Source organism: Pteronotus mesoamericanus, unplaced genomic scaffold, assembly GCF_021234165.1.
Source record: "Pteronotus mesoamericanus isolate MK-2021 breed Mesoamerican mustached bat unplaced genomic scaffold, CSHL_Meso_final contig_221, whole genome shotgun sequence".
Classification (NCBI taxonomy): domain Eukaryota; kingdom Metazoa; phylum Chordata; class Mammalia; order Chiroptera; family Mormoopidae; genus Pteronotus; species Pteronotus mesoamericanus.
The window spans coordinates 8,661,508-8,678,591 of NW_026555092.1; the positions used below are offsets into that span (position 1 = coordinate 8,661,508).

Genomic DNA, 17,084 nt, shown 5'->3' on the forward strand with positions numbered 1-17,084 from the left:
TGGTTTACTACTCAGAAATGGAAAGGAATGAAAATGAAGTATTGATATGCGCAACAACCTGGATCAATCTTTAGAGAATTAATGGTGAGTGAAAAAAAGTTAATCCTGAAAGATTGTACACTTTACTATTCCATTTATATAACATTCTTTTTAAAAACAGTTTAATGAGATATAACACATGCCATACATTTTACCCACTGTATAATTCACTAGTTTTTAGTATGTTCACAGCGTTTTGCAAACATCTCTATCTTCTAGTTTGAGAACATTTTTGCCACCCGCTCTCCAAAAGAAATTCTGTACCTATTAACAGTCACTCCACATTTTCTATTACCATCCCTCTTTCCTTCCCAGCTTTAGGCAACTGGCATTCTGCTTTCTATGTTTATATATTTGTACAGGTGGTCTTTTGTGATTGTCATCTTTCACTTAGCATGTTTTCAGGGTTTATCCATTTTGTAGCATGCATCAATACTTCATTTCTTTTCTGTTGCCATCCCAAAATGTGGTATGGAATCAACAACCAGTTCTCCAATTCTCTGATTCTTTGATTCCAACTTTGTATCCTAAATTCAAAACTGACACTACCTGAAGGTGGCATCAGGTTCCGCAGGCTTTAAGGGCTTAGTGACACAAGACAGCTGACGCCAGTCCTGGGCTACAAATTTAAAGGTTTCTGCACCATCCTCAAGTTTCAGTAATTTGCTAGAATAACTCAACTCAAACTGATGTTATGCTTACTATTATAATTTATTATAAAAGACACAAATGAAGTATAAAGAGTGAAGTCCAAATGGTCCCAAGTGGAGTTGAGGTGCATCACCCTGTCATCATGAGGATGTATCTGCCAAGTCAGAAGCTCTCCAGACCTTACTGCTTAGGGCTTTTTTTTATGGAGGCTCCAGCACATAGGCATGATTGATTAGATCGTTGACCTTAGTGATTTAACTCAATCTCTGACCCCTCCTTTCTCCCTGGAAGCCAGGGAATAAGGCTGAAAGGTCTAACCTTCTAATCACATGATTGGCTCCTCTCAAGATTGCCAGCCTCCGTCTTGAAGATCTCTAGGGGCCCACCAGTAGTCACGTCATGGCATAAACTTGGATACGGTTGAGAGGGGCTTGTTATAAATAACAAGACTTTCCTATCACTTAGGAAATTCCAAGAGTTTAGAAGCCCTGTACCAGAAATCAGGAAGAAAACCCAAATATATATGTATGTATGTATTTTTAGAGGGGAAGGGAGGGAGGGGGAGAGGGAGAGAAATATTGATGTGTGAGAGAGACATCAATTGGTTGCTTGTCATGTGCCCCCACCTGGGGGTCTGGCCCACAACCCATGCATGTGCCCTGACCACGAGTTGAACTAGTAGCCTATAGGTTCATAGGCCAGTGCACAATTCACTGAGCCCCACCAACCAGGGCCCAAATATGTATTTCTTATATCGTGTATCAATGCAGATATCCTGGTTATGATAGTATACTATAGTTTTGCAAAATGTTACCATTGGAGGAAACTGGGTAAAGGGACACATGGTCTCTCTTTCAACTCTAGGTGAATCTAAAATTATCTTAAAATATTTTTAAAAAGTAATTTAAAACACTCTTAAGATCTTTGAGATTAACAAATATTTTTAAAAATTGCTATTAATACCCACTATTGGAAATGGGTATTTCCAGCAATAGTTTTACTTATTGGGAGCATAAATTGTTACATATTTTGGCAATATCTGTTAACATTTTTTAATGTGCTTACCCTTTAGCAATTCTTCAGAGAATTTAGTTTGTAATACACCATTAGATAAATTATGTGCATCTATGCAGTAGGCAATGAAGATGAATGATAGCTGTATTCTAAGATCCTTGGATGCTGATGTTGTCCTCATTTTACCACCAGACAAGGTCAATGGAAAGTTTTCATACAATTCTACCACACTGATACCTGGCTGATGGCAGTTGTAAAACACTATTGATTATAAGAAACATTCTCATTTCAAAGATGTTAAAGTGTGTATGTGGAAAGTGCTTCTCAGAATCCTTGAAACAGGGTAGATCTCATTGTACTGAAATGGAAAGATGTCCAAGATAATAAAATGAAAAAGCATATTGCAAAAGAGTTTGTATAGCATGACTCCCCTCCTTCCCCTTTTAATGTATGTGTACGTACGCCAGTGTATTTTAGAAATCATTGCATACAGGGGTGGGCAGAAGTAGGCTTACAGTTTTAATACAAATAAATAATACAAGAATAAACTCTGTTTCATGTACTCATAACGGTAAGCCTACTTTTGTCCACCTCCTCTGTGTTTAGGAGAGTATGGAAGGATATGCAACAAATTATTAACAATAGTTACCTCTGGGGAGTTTGGTTTGCTTAGGAAGAGATGTACATGGGAGAAGGATTTACATTTTCTGCTTTTGTGTGTGTGTGTGTGTGTGCGCGCGCGCGCGCACACAACTACTTCAGTTCTCTAAAATGAAATTTTCTTTAAGAGTTATCTATAGTTCAAAGCTCATTTCTATGAGATGTCACGTCCATCACCCTTTTAAAAGACATTATGAAAGGATATCACCAGAGGTGACCTAAACATTTCAGCTAAGGGTTAAGATATAAATGTTTTCACAAAGATACCCAAAAAAGGACAATCAGAATGAAACAAGTTCCACGTGGTCATTCAAATCTTGGTAGAGGAACTAGAGTGGAAGCCCAAGCTGGTGAGCAAGTGTTTGAGAAGAAAATAAAACATGGTTCAACTAGATTGCATGAGGAAACCCAGACAAATGCTGGCGTTGGCATTATCTAGGTAACCCCTATTTTTTTGTCATAGATGACTCTAGTAATAGTCCTGTTGTTACAACACCAGTCTAAATCCTATCAAGTTAAAAAGAAGTCCCTCAATGACTTGAGTGTAGGTGGTAACTCATGTCCTCCCACATCAAGAGAGATCAGTTCTGGCAAGAAAGTTCCAAGGTGCCTTGATGGTGCTGTTGCTAGGATGCCTCAGGCCAGGCATGTCCCAGTGATGGTCTGGTGGCTGAGATACAAGGTGGGAGGAGAGTAGGCCTTATTACTGAATCAACTTCTTGGCCTTGAAGAAGCAATGAAGGTAGAACACCTGCCAAGTGGCTAGTCCAATGAGGCAGATCATTGAAAAGATGCTGAAGTACAGAACCCGACTATTTGTTGACTCATTAGTGTTGTGCATCTCCTCCTTTTGCTTCTTCATGTAGGCAAAATCATTAACCATAGATTCTGAAAGGTCTTCTAGGCGTTGGAGCTCCACCTCTAAAGGTTTGAGCTGCTCAGCTTTTGCAGTCTCTTCGTAATCGTAATTTTTCGCCTCCACTCCACGCTTCATGTCTGGGATCACTAGTTGGTCAGGTATCTGCCCTGTTCCCTTGCTCTCAAAACACAGTTCAAATATGTCATAATCTTCAGTGGTAAAGGCACATTTCCCCTTGGTTGTGTCCTCTTTGGAGTACAGTATATGGCCAGCAGGATCTGTGATCTTAAGGTGGGTGCGCAGGCCGCCAATGTCAGCAGACTGGTCAGTGATTTCGTGTGCGCCAGTCACCAGCAGGTCCTTGTGGATCTCCTCACGGAGGCTCTTGGGGGGAGATAACAGGCAGATGGAAGGAGATGGCGAAAACCAAGCTGGGGCCGAGCAGGAGTGACAGCAGCAACGCTAACTGGCAAGGCCCATGCTTGGTTCGTGGGCCAGACAGACCAGACACGGTGCCGGAGACTGTTCACCACCCGGGCCACTCTGCTATTTTTAAAACAAAAAATTTTTAAATAAAGTCTGACAGCTGATCTGTGGTTAATAAAACCATGGTCTAGCCTGGGAGACTACTATGCTGCAAATTGCATTTTGGCGTTATAAATGGCTTACCAGTCGTTTCCAAGCTAGCAGTAAGCAATCTGTAATAAAGTTTCTCATTTCATGTTGACTGGGATTTAATGAGGTGGAAACTCATCCTGGTGCCCATAGGGCATGCACCTCTTTTGGGCTAAAGACAGATTTTCTTGTTTACTTGCCATAGCTGCCAGAATCTGAAAGTCCCATCCTTACTTGAGCATTTGTGTGACAATTTGGGGACTGTATGGGGATTAAAGGCCTGCCACCTTCCAGCAGTCAGTCACCTCACCTGTGTGCATGCCCTGTCAGATTATGCTTCTGATTGTGGCTGCCAGCTTACAAGTGAATCTGTTAGTTTGCCAGCTCTACTGAGTGAGACCAGTCTTGGAGGGAGAGCTCAGGGAGCCAAATAATTAGGTGGAAACTCTGTAAGTTCGAATCCTGGCTCCTCTGTAGGTTTATTGGATAACTTGAGCAGTTGACTTTTCCTATAGTGTATTTTAGATTCCCTGCTCTTAAAGGGAAGATTATTAAGTCCCACCCTGAAAGGACTGAGCTATGAAGTAACTCTGGTCTCCAGATTTTAACATTTTGAATCAGAAAGGTAGACTTTAATCTGACTTATTTTTCTCAGACTTCTTTCCTCAGAATTGTTTACTACTGAGTTGAAAGTCCTTCCCCAGTATTCAGATCGAAACTAGATTTTCTTTCTCTTCATGCTATTGTCCAAATAGAACTTTCTGTGATTATGGAAATGTTCTGATTCTGTTCTGATGTTGTTCTGACACCAGCCAGTTCTCCTGTTCTCCAGACACCAGCTGGGTGTCAATTGACAGTACAGTTCATTTCTGACACCGTCTACCTGGGTTAGTTTCAGATCCCACAAGCAAAGGAGGACATTCTCACAAGACACCAGTTGCAAGTTCTAAGCCACCTGTATTTCCAACTGGCTATGAATCAGAGGGTCCCACCACCCTCTCCACAAGTTTGATAATTTGCTACAACAGCTCACAGAACTCAGGAAAACACTTTTCTCTTGTTTGTTGGCTTGTTATAAAGGATACGATCAGGAACAGTCAAATGGAAGAGATGCATAGGGAGGGTTATGGGAGAGGGACACACTGAGCTTCCATGCCCTCTCTGGCACACCACCCTCCCAGCAATCTGATGTGTTCACTAAGCCGAAGCTCTCTGTATGTCATTGTTAAAGAAGTTTTGTAGAGCTCAACTTCTAGCCTGTCTCCCTCTTGTAGGAGGGCTGCGGGGTTGAAAGTTCCGACTCTGTAATCACTTGGTGGTTCTGGTGACTAGCCCCCTGCAGAGACTGTCTAGGGACCCCACCCGAAGTTACCCATTAGTCTAAGTTCTGATGTGATCAGAAGGAGCTCATTAGGAATAACAAAAGACACTCCTATCATAGGGGAAATTGCAAGGAGTTCTGTGCATGGACTGGGGACAAAGGCCAAATACGTTTATGTTATACCACATCTGTGGTGTCTAGTACAGTAGCCACTGACTTTTTAAATGTTGTTTATTTAAAATTAAATATAACAGTTAGGTGGCTTGTGACTACTGTAGTGGGCAATGTAGCCCTATACATTTATGAAGTTCTTTTTCTTATCTTTTGCTCACCAGCACTAAACTATGAAATTTTGAGGGCAGAGATTGTTTGGTGTTACACTTTTAAAGTGCCTTGCTTGTGGTAGACACTCAAATATTTTTAGCAATAAATTCAATTTAGCAAATCATTAAGGAGTTCCATTTTTCAGTCACTGTGTTAGGTGGGAACACAGATAAGAAAACACAGCTTGCTGCTCTCAGACAATTCACAGACTAGAGATGTAAAGAAATTACAATGTAGTGCAATAAAATGAGTGAGGCTTTAGTTAATCCACTGAGCTCTTGAATAGTTAGGCTTTTGGGATGAGTCAGGTCTGCATACAGTGCCTGAGGTATAGTGAGCGTTTAGTAGATTTCATTAAATGAATAACTGAATTCTAGTTCCAACTCCAACATTTCCTAGCTTCTTGACTATACAGCAAGGTGCTTAGTCCTTGAGCCTTATTGTCCTTATTTGTGAAATGAGAATGATAAATGTATTTTAGAGCTTCTTGACTGACAGGATCATGCTTTATTCATTTTTGATTCATCTTTGCTTATGATATGGTGAATGGACATTCAGTAAGTGTTTGGATGAATCCATAATCCCACAAGATAAAGGATGTGAAAGCACTTTAACTTATGTGCTTACATATTGTCATATACCATTGTTTGGCGAAAATATTTGCAAAGTCTGGAGAGGGAATTTAGATCCCCCAAAAGTAAAGGGAGTTCTTTTATTTTGACAGTTTTTGGCTGTAGCTGTCCTCTGATGGTTTGTAATTTTCAGCTTTTATTACCAGTGGAAGTTGTGAAGGAAATTAATATTGAACCTAACACAGTTGAGACACTACTTTTACAGGTAGTTTAATAGGCTAGCTCTGTCTTTCTTACATGCTAGCCCTTTCCAAGTTGTCAGAATTTTCCCTTTTTTTTCCCTTTTAATGAGCAAACACTCAGATGGGACTCATTCTGTTTAAGTGTCAATAATGGATTTGATATGGCCTCTGGGTGTTTATGGCTCAATGTCAGAAATCCAGACACAAGCTGCCCTGAAGCACTCCTTTCCATGCGCATAACAAGCCAAGTGTTTTTGTTTCTGTTTTGTTTTGGAGCATGTGCTAGAGCAGAATTAGATGCCTTTCTGTTGTTTGTAAATGATATCATCTTTCTCCTTTTTTGAAAGATAACACAGATCAATAATAAGTAAAAAAATGAAACGATATCAGTATAATTTTGGAGACCTGACAGATGCTCATATTTGAATTGTCCTTTCTTTATCAACTGTGACCTTGGGCAGTTTATTTAATTTCTGAACTATTTCCTGGTGTGAACTTCTGTCACAGGGTTGATGTAAGGATTACATAAATGGGTTAATACTCTGTTTCTAGTGAGGTACTGCACAGAGTGAGGGAACCTCAAATGTTCTATTTAGTGCCCTGTATCTCATACACTTAATGCACCTGTTGGTGTGTGTGGGTGACAGTTGCCCAAAAGCCTACTTCCCAAGAATCAGAGACTGCTGATTTCTGTCTTCTGAAAAATAAAACTAATGATGATGAATCCCCTATACAGAGTATAGGATTAGCCATAGATATATACCAGGCGATTGCCTATAAATTGTGACTGAAGAGATGGGAGCATGCAAGACTCAACAAGATAATCTGGGTATAAATCCAGGGAAAAGGCATTGGAATGAAATTGTAATTTAGGAGACTATAATCTAATTGATTGTGTCATGGTTTGTCTAGGAAGAGATTATATGAACAGGTTGGGGGGTTGTCAGCCCAGAACACAGTGAAAGAAAGCCCCAGAGTCTGAAGTGTCTGTCTTGCCTCATTTAGGGCAGAAATGAATCTGATGGCAGGAGCTAGAGAGATGGATTCTTTTATGAGGAAGTGATAGCCTGTTAAGCTTTTGTAGACTGGAAAAATATCTCAAAATATTTGTCTCCCTTTTGTTCTAATTTCATGTTGAAGCAGTTTCTGATCATGAGTCCAATTTTTCAGGTATTTGATACTGGGGCAGTGGCAGTTTACCTAGGTAAGGACTGGGAACCTTCCAGGTATAAGACAAGAATACCCTCTATTGCAAATTAGTAAACTGGTAAATTGTGTCCACCCCTGAACCAATCACCAAATTGACAATCTGGTTAATATATTTTAGTATTATAAGCATCTGCATGCTGAAGACTCCTAAATATATTATCTCTAATTCATGCCACTCCTCTGAGTGGCAGATTGAGATGTATGAGTGCTTACTTGACATTTGCATTCAAAACTGAGGGCTAGCCCATTTCCCTTGTTTAATTCACCCTGTAAGCTAAGGCCTTTTGGTAATAAGCCAGTTATGTCTTAACTATAAAAATCCTACACCCTAGGATAAGTATTTTGGTATTTCCTTTTGTCTGGTCCATATGAGACATAGTTTTACATAATTTCAATTATAGTGTACATTTCATTTTACATTTTGCTTTTAAAATGTTTTTATGATTGCATGCTTATTATAGAAAAATAAGGAGAAAACTACAAAAGAAAATGATCTTTGTATGATATTACTACCACACAGATAGGCACTGTTAACATTTGGTGTGTTTACATATGTACATAAAATGAAATGTTGAGATTAAGATTATACTATATATATTCATTTTGTATCTTTTTATGCTCTTTGAAACATAAACATTTCTCCATCTTTTAAAATACTTTTAATAAACATTGCAGTGGCATTATTCTATCATTCAAGTGTACCACATGACCTTTTGTTTCCAGTTTTAAACTATTTAATACTTTGAGAAGGGTTTAACCAGGAGAGGTGACCAGACCAAAAAATAATTTGCTTAGAGATCAGATTAGAGGACAAAAAATGGTCAATGCCATTATTTCTTTGTTTTTGGTACTCCAATACGTAGACCTTCTGTTTCAGAAAAGAAAAAAAATATTTTCTGAAGTATTTAGGTTGGTTTTTTTTTTATTATTATTTAGTTGATAGTGATACTGATGAGCATATTTTCCATTATGAAGTTTTTATGTTACGAAATATGAAAATTGAAGTGTTTAGGTTTAACATTAATTTCCTTCACAACTTCCATTAGCAATTGAGGACAGAAGTGAGTTTTAGAATTAGAGGACTCTAGTAGCCAAAAATGTCAACGTGGAAGGTTTCTCTTTCCTCTAGGACCCCTGAATTTCCTCTCCAGACTTTTCAGTTAGGCTGGTCTGCTAACTACTTCATCATAGCATTGGGGGTGGGAACCCCATCTCCTTGGAATTTGCCCAATTTGGAGATTATGTAATGGTCTAAAATTAAAAATGTGGGGTGTATAAAACACTTTGGAGGCACCAGAGTTATTCAGAGAGATAGGCTGTCAACCTCCAGAATCAGCTGAAGTAGCTGTAATGAGGTCCAGTAACCATGGTAACCGAAGGGTCACCGGTTCGATTCCCAGTCAGAGAACATGCCTGGGGTGCAGGCCATGTCCCCAACTGGGGGCATGTGAGAGGCAACAGATCGATGTGATGTTTTTCTCCCTCTCTTTCTCCTCCTTCCTTCCCCTCTCTTTAAAAATAAAAACATAAAATCTAACAAAAAAAACAACAGCCTTAAAGTCAATGAATAAAGTGAGCCATGTTTAAAAAAAAAAAATTGAACATAAAAGAAAAAAACCTGTAATTTTATACCCTAGTTTAACCAATGTCATAGCATTTTGGATCATTTCTTTGTAATTTTAAAAATCTACTTTAAGCCTTGGCAATCGCATTATGCAATTTTGCATTGTATTTTGTTATTTACATGGAAAAATGCTAGTTGCTTATAGTACCTGACACATAGTAGGCACTTAAGTATTTATTAAAAATGAATTACTGACATTTTTATGTAATCTTTTAAACATTGTTTTTAATGTAGCATCAAATGGCTATACTATAGTTCATTTAACCATTACCCTGTTGTTGGCTATTAGGTTGTTTCTAATTTTTTTCTCTCTTAAAAACACATTGCATATTTTGATGTAGATAGCTTTCCCAGATGCATCTAGCTTTTCCTTATGTATAAGACTGTTTTCTTAGGACAGAGTCCCACAGGTGATTATATGTCAGATTGTTAGTCAGAACTCTTGGTGCAAGGGTAGAAGCACAATTGAGAAATGTTTTGTTAATTTTGCTAGGGAGTGCAGGATAAATGGAGCTTCCATCAGGGCTGTATCAGTGATTAGTTTATGTCTTCAGGGATTTGTCTCTTGATTGCCAGTGCTCTTCTTTGCTTCCTTCTGGCTGACTTTTGCCACCTGGTGGTAAAGATGGGCATTTTTAATTTTTGTAGTTTATAACCCTGACAAAAGTCTTGAAAAAGATTTAGCTAATGTCTTTTGTTTGTCCCTGAACCAATCAGTTACTGTGGCCAGGAGGGTGAAGTTCCTTGATTGGCTAAGCCTGTGTCTGGGCCCACAGTTGGAGGTTAGATCAGCTCCAACCAGATTACATGGGCTTTAGAATGCAATGAAGGTGTTCTCCTAGGAAAGGACCTTGGGCAGACAGGAAAAGAGCATCTGTTGTAAATATGTGATTGTGTCATTATTAAGCTATATAATAATTATTACATGTTGTAATTATTTAAAAATTTTATTAAATATTTTATCACTCTTGACATGCTAGCCCTAGCAATATTTCTTGTTTTATTATCATCAGCTTTGAGTATTGTTATTTTCTAAATATTTTGCTAATTTAATAGATTGAAAATTGTACCTTGTTTGGATTTCCTTTTTTCATTTAACAGCTATCATAAATATCCTCTGTAACTGTAATTTGAATAGCTGCTTACTCTTGCTTTTGATATTTACCATAGTTTACCAAGCTATTTTTCAATTATTGGTCATTTAGGTTATTTTATAATTTTTATTGTAACCTCTGTAGGTAATAATATTGCAAGTATTTTTATATGCCCATAGGTTTTTGCCTCTGAGGTTTTTTCTTTTGAAAAATTTTAATGATATTTTTGCATCGAAGCTATAAGCATCTTTATGCTCTTTGCTTTAAAGATTTTTACCAACTTGTATTTTTACCATATTATATAAGTGTAGTTGTATTAAATTTTACTAACATTGAGCACTATTTTAAAGAATATTTGTTGATTCGATATAAAAAGTGATCTGAAATTGTTTTAATTTTCAATATTAAATCAATGAACATTTTTTCAGTGAATCCCCAACTCCCATCTTCTTTCTTTTTTTTTTTAAGATTCTATTTTTTTAGAGAGAGGTAAAGGGAGGAAGAAAGAGGGAGAGACACATTGACATGCAAAGAGAAGCATTGATAGGTTGCCTCTCACATGCCCCCAACTGGGGACCTGGCCCGCAACCCAGGCATGTGCTCTGATTGGGAATTGAACCAGTGACCTTTTTGTTTGCAGGCTGGTGCTCAACCCACTGAGCGACACCAGCCAGGGACCCAGCTGCCATCTCATTGTTATTTTGTTGTTCAGAGTATCCAAACATAGAGTGTAAGGCCAGACATATCTTGTTCTTTATTTCTTTTTCTTGTGCCCAGGTCTGGTCCATCGAACTCACATGTCATCCTGTCGTGTGGATAAGCCTTCTGAGATAGTAGATGTTGGAGACAAAGTATGGGTGAAGCTTATTGGCCGAGAGGTAAAATTCCATGCAACTTTTTCATCTGGTTAGAAAGGATTAAGAAAAGCTGGGATTTTCTTGGTATTTCATTATAGTGAGGTATAGAATTTCATAAATTCTGTATGTTGTTAACCGGGCTGAGAATCTTATTTAGAATCTTGCCACCATTATCTGAACTGAATTTAAACCTTCTGTCTGGCTCTTCTGCAGACTCAGAAGGAATGGTATGAACTTCAATAAGTGTGGTGCAGTAAGTGCATGTTTATAAAATTTCCCTCCCTGAAGTTTACCCAGTTGGTGGATGTGAAGAAAAACCAAAAAAGAACTAAAAGGAAAGAAGGAAACTTAATCTATGGAACTAGTTTTTAATAGTCTTTATCATAAACTTTAAAGAATTCTTGCCAGCTATACTTCAGTTTGAACCAAAACAAAAAGAACGTTAAGAGTTTACAGTCATTTTTTCCTAAGACCTGGCGCCATGAAGCATGAGGGAAATGAGAAAGCTCCAAAGGACCCCGTTAACAACTCACTTGAGGGTATGTGGGTTGTGTGTGTGGGTAGACCACAGGAGAAATGTGAAGATGCACGGAGGCCCGCTCTTCTACCAGTGAATGCCCGGGAGTCAGGCCTGAGAGAGATTATTCAACAATATTTGAGTGCTTAATATGCACTAGGTCTGAAGTGCATACAAAAGTGAACCATACATAAATGACCCCAGCTGTTACTGAGCTTATATAGAATATAACTGGAAGAGGCAAAGGTAAACAAATTAAAATAATTTAAAATGATTACAAATCATGGTAAATACTATAATGGGTCCAAACAATGTGAGAGGTAAATTTAGATAGAGTGGTCAGGAGTAGGCATTATGAGGAGATGGTATATGAGCTGAGACCCAAAGTAAAAGGAAGTAGTCATGAAAAGTTGGGATAAGAATATTCTAGGAAAAGAAAATGGCTGGTACAAAAACCCTGCAGTGAAGAAGGGCTTCAAGTGCTAGCGGAAGCATAAAAAGACCAATGTGGCTAACAATAGTGTTCATGTTTATAGAAGCTCTAGACTAAGTCCAAAAGGAGATCTAGTCTACTGGAATGTTCTGAAACCCATTCTTGGTTCATGGATCTCTGCATTGATCATTATGCTGAACCTACCTAGAAGAAACAGCTTTTCTTTGCTGCTGGGTTACTTCTACAAGCCTTGGATTTCTGAGCAACCATTTTTGTCCCCCCACCCCCACCCCAAGAGGAACAAAAATGAGATAAAAACCATTTCCTGAAAGTCTTCTGCCACAGAATCTGCCTATTATGCTTAGCAGTACCACCAATGCTGTTAGCACAGGACCTTGGCCATTAAAGGAGTTCACTGTTTGTTGTGATGACAGAAACTTTGATTCTTAGATATTTCTAGACCAGAAGTCTAAATGATGTACTGTGAGCTCTTGGTGACTTTGCTTTTGTCTTTTTCAGATGAAAAATGATAGGATAAAAGTATCCCTCTCCATGAAAGTCGTCAACCAAGGGACTGGGAAAGACCTTGACCCCAACAATGTTATCATTGAGTAGGTAAAAGGTTTGGAAAGGCTAAAATTCTGCTCCTGAACCCATAGAATGCTGTAGCGAATCAGGCTGACCTGGAAACTCTGCCATTTACAGACTGTGATGAGTACTATAACCTTCATGATTTTTGGTTTTTAGAGAGGTATAAAGTATTATAGATAACACTTCTAACATGCAAAGCTCCCAGCACAGTAGTGATCCATTGTTGGTTTTGTTTTCTTCTCCTTATTCTTTTTCTGTTTCTGTCCTTTAACCAGTTAGCCAATAAACATTCCTGAAGTACCTGTTACTTGCTTCTCTCCTAGCACTGGGACTGAAAAAAGTAGAGACCAAAAAGGAAGGTAAGGTAACTTAGAAGCCACTCCATTGGGGCTTAGATGCCTGTATCTTTGGGTGCACTGTATTCTGAGCACAGTTACTTTCAGTTCTTCTGACCTTTAACTTAGCTGTGGAAGATTTTCTGTTTATATAGAATAATGTCTGGTGATATAGGGAATTTACCATCTGTCTCAAAGTATTTCTTGAATATATGCCAGTGATTTCTAACCAGGGGTTCCTAGATCCTTAAAATCCCTTGTAAAGGAGTTTTAGGGGTTTTTGAACTGTTTCCAGTATTTTAAAAAGTCAACCAAAATCATACATTTATCCTCAGGTTAACTATGACATCATTTTGTTGCTTTTGATGATAAAATACCCCATTATTTATCTCATGCTAATCAGGTGCTCTCAGTGGCAGTTATTAATTTTTAAAAAACAAACAAAAAATGTTATTTGAGTGGGATCTTGGTGATGAAAAGTTTGGAAATCCTATGTTTATTGTTCTCAGTGAAATGACTCTGGATATGGAAGGAATTGTACCTAAAAGGAAGGGAAGTGATATTTATTAGATATATACTATGTGCTAGGTATTATACAAGTCAGTTTCTGTACATTAGTACATCTAATACTCATTACAACCTGCAAAGACGGGGTGTTCTTTCTAGTTTCTAGCTTGATGCTTAGTAATAACTTGCCTGTGATTATAATTATAATTTGCTATAAGCAAATTATAGTGGGTTAGGATCTTTAATCTCAGTCTCTCTGACATTAAAGCTAATGCCCTTTTCACCACATGATGCTTCTAACTGTTGCATGTGACTCACAGAGTTTTTCATATCTCTGTAGTTTGGTCTCTAAATATTGACATGTTTGTAGGGCTGATTATTGACAAAACACTTTCCAGTTACAGTAGAAATCTTTTATGACTCAGCTCAGAAATGTTCTTTAATTCTGGCCTTTGCCGATTGCATTGTAATAAATTGCTTCTGCTCCAAATAATTCTATGCTGTAAAGACTCATTAAGAAGCAGTGACATTTCCCAAAGCCATCCTTATAAGGGTAAAATACAAAAACAAGTAAGATAAAAAGAGCTACTTCTCTTTCTCAAAACAAGGGTAGGGAAGTGAAAGAGCTCCTTGGGTTTATACTAGATATGTTTCCATGTATATATTTCTAGTAATAACCAAGGGGCTGGACAGTAACTTTTGTTGTAACTATTTCTAGAGCTGCATCCAGGAAAGAAGCATGGCATAGTGGAATGATGACAGGTTTTAGAATTAGACTTGAATCAGATGAGTCCGAATTCTGTCCCATATGTGCTAAGATTGAAGTGTGTACAGGACATAGCATATGACCTTGAGCAGATTACCTAGTTTCTCTGAATCCTAACTTCTTCACTATAAAATGGAGGTAATGACACCTACATCTCAGAAATGATGGAATGATTGAAATAAAATCTTGTTTGTAAAGAGCCTAGCTTATTGTCCAGTCTATAATAGAAACTTAATTTATAATAGCTATTTGTAGTTACTATTTTATGCTTCTTTGTTTTTCTTCTAACATCCGAGATTATCATACCTTTTCTTTTGAAAGAATGTATAAGGCCACAAGAACAGAGGCTGCATCTTACCTTTCTTATCTCCCAAAGTGTCTGATGTATAGCAGTCATTTAGTTAGTACATCCATTTATTCCTTTATTCAAGAACTATTCATTGGGTTCATATTCTACTTGAGGTACAATGGCAATACCAAGTTTTCTGCCTAAGGACCTTACTGCCTAGTGTAATGAAATAATTATGCAAATAACTTTAATATAAAGCAACATGTAATAAATGCTAAAAGAATAGTTTAAAGAAAGGATTCTAGGAATTAGCTTGAAGAGGAAGAGTTGATTTAAAGCCCCGATGATAAGAGAAGTGGCACTTGAACTAGGTCTTGAAGACCTAAGAATAACTAAGGTCTTAACCATTCTACATTTCTTTCCCTGACTATATCCTATACCCACTTCAGTCTTAGCACATATCACACTTTATTGCACCATATATTTATGTTTCTTCTCTGGACCATGAGCAAAATTTTTTTGCAAAATTTTACTTATGTTTGTTTTTCTGGCACCTTAGCCAGGAAAGGATAAAGAGTTTGTCAGGCAGCAGGGATAGGAATGGTATTCTGGGCAGAAGAAATAGTTCAAGGAAAGACATGAGGCAAAAAAGCACATGACACATTCAGGAGTCTTGTTTAAGGAAAGGTGAGGGTGTAGTCAAGTACTAGGGTGTAAACCTTGAAAGATATATTGGGGTCAGATTGTGAAGAGCTTTGGATATCAGTCAAAGAATGTGGATTTTTTTTAAAGTCTTTAAGTGGAAAAGGCTCCTGATCAGACCATCCTCTCCAGGTGTTCCATTCTCTGGCCTTGCCCTGTTATGCTCAATATCGTCATGCTGCCATTGGCCACCCAGATTGTCAGCTACCTTTCATTTTCAAACAAAACCTAGCTGTCTTATATTTCATTCCCTCAGGCCCCAAGGACTTAACAGGGTCATCTAATAAGTGATTCTGCAAATGGGAAGGGGTTAAAGTCAGTTTCCAATTAGGTTAGACAGCACAGTATAGTCTTTAGAAAGAGCATTTATGATTCACCACATTATTATTATCTGTTTATATATCTCCCTCTGTTGCTAGACTGTCAGCTCCTTCAGGAAAAAGACCAGGTTCTATCATTTTAATATACTTATGCATATCACTAGTACTAGCTCTGGTGCTTGCCACTTGCTAATTCAACTGAAAAAAGAAGGATTAATCCAACTATGTGTGTTGGGTAGATTGGAGGCAGAGAGATCAGTGAAAGTATTATTACTATTTAGGTGAAATGTAATGAAGCCTAAGCCCTGGCTGGGTTGCTCAGTTGGTTAGAGAGTTGTCCTAATACATAAAGGTTGCAGGTTTGATAACCAGTCAGGGCACATTCAAGAAGCAACCAATGAATGGATCAGTAAGTGGAACAACAAGCCAGTGTTTCTCTTTCTCCCTCTGTATCTCTCTAACATGCACTTTTACATGCTCTCTTCTTCCCTTTTTCTAAAATCAATAAATAAAAATATAAAAAATAAAAGAAATGTAATGAACCCTAAACTAGCATGATGGCAATAAGGACAGAGCAGGAGACATGTGATGAGTGACACATTTATTGAATTGTGTTAGGTGTGATTTGGTTTGTAGTATGTTAGAATCCACAGAGTATTGGAATTTATTATAATGAGGGTTTGCTTAACCTTCAGCTCACTTGAAACACAGCTCTACAAATAAGGCCATGTGAAAGCCATGGAGCTGGTGACTACTCAAGGTATGTCTTCAAAGACCCTGCCCTATTTTTTAAAATTTTATTTTATTATGGTGAGACTACAACATCAGATCTACGTGTTGGACAGCTTTTTCAGTGTACAGCATAGTACTGTTGACTATAGATACAATGTTGTACATTAGATCTATAGAACTTGTTCATCTTGATTAAACTTTATGCCTGTTGAAAAGTAACTCCCTATTTCTCTTTCCACTCCCCCTGCCTTTGTTTTTAGTACTTAAGCTTCACCCTTTGAAAGGACCCTCTCACATGATTCATATCAGACCCCTATCATTTGAGTAAGATTCTCCTAGGGTAAAAAAAGCTAGGGATTTGAGCAGACATTTCAGAACTTAAATCATATGCTTGTTTGTATTGTCTGAGTAGGTAGCCATTAGTCACATATGGCTATTTCAATGTAAATTAATTGAAATTAAATAAAATTTAATACCCAGTTCCTCAATCAGTAATCACATTTGAAGTGCTCAGTAGCTGCAGACATAAATAATAAAAAGTACAGACATAACTTTGTAGAACATGTCCATTATTTCATTCTGTTGGATATAGTGTGCTAGACAGTGCTCCCTGCTTAGATATAGAGAAGAATAAGACATAGACTTTACCTTTGAAGTCCTGTACATGTTATAGAAGGTGAGGTGAAAAATCTAACAAAATAAAATGAATTATAAACTCTGCAGGTGGTAAAAGGGAGAATTTTATGGAAGACGTAATATTTTAGCTGAACTTTCAAGAGTGACTGAGACAAGAATATGGAATATCTTTGCT

General features: G+C 37.8%; 1 protein-coding gene and 1 pseudogene across 3 annotated transcripts in view; one reads left to right on the forward strand and one right to left on the reverse strand.

The window, feature by feature from the left end:
- ZCCHC17 (zinc finger CCHC-type containing 17) overlaps positions 1–17,084 on the forward strand; it is a 56,646-nt gene that overhangs the window by 16,599 nt on the left and 22,963 nt on the right. For all 3 annotated transcript variants that reach the window (XR_008528991.1, XM_054571881.1, XM_054571880.1), the window contains 2 exons: positions 11,002–11,102; positions 12,551–12,642. Coding sequence is in view for 2 of the 3 variants with exons in the window: in XM_054571881.1 (XP_054427856.1) it covers positions 11,002–11,102; positions 12,551–12,642 (193 nt within the window). In the remaining variant the exon portion in view is untranslated. The remainder of the gene's footprint in view (positions 1–11,001; positions 11,103–12,550; positions 12,643–17,084) is intronic.
- LOC129069424 (transmembrane emp24 domain-containing protein 10-like) lies at positions 2,941–4,158 on the reverse strand (annotated as a pseudogene).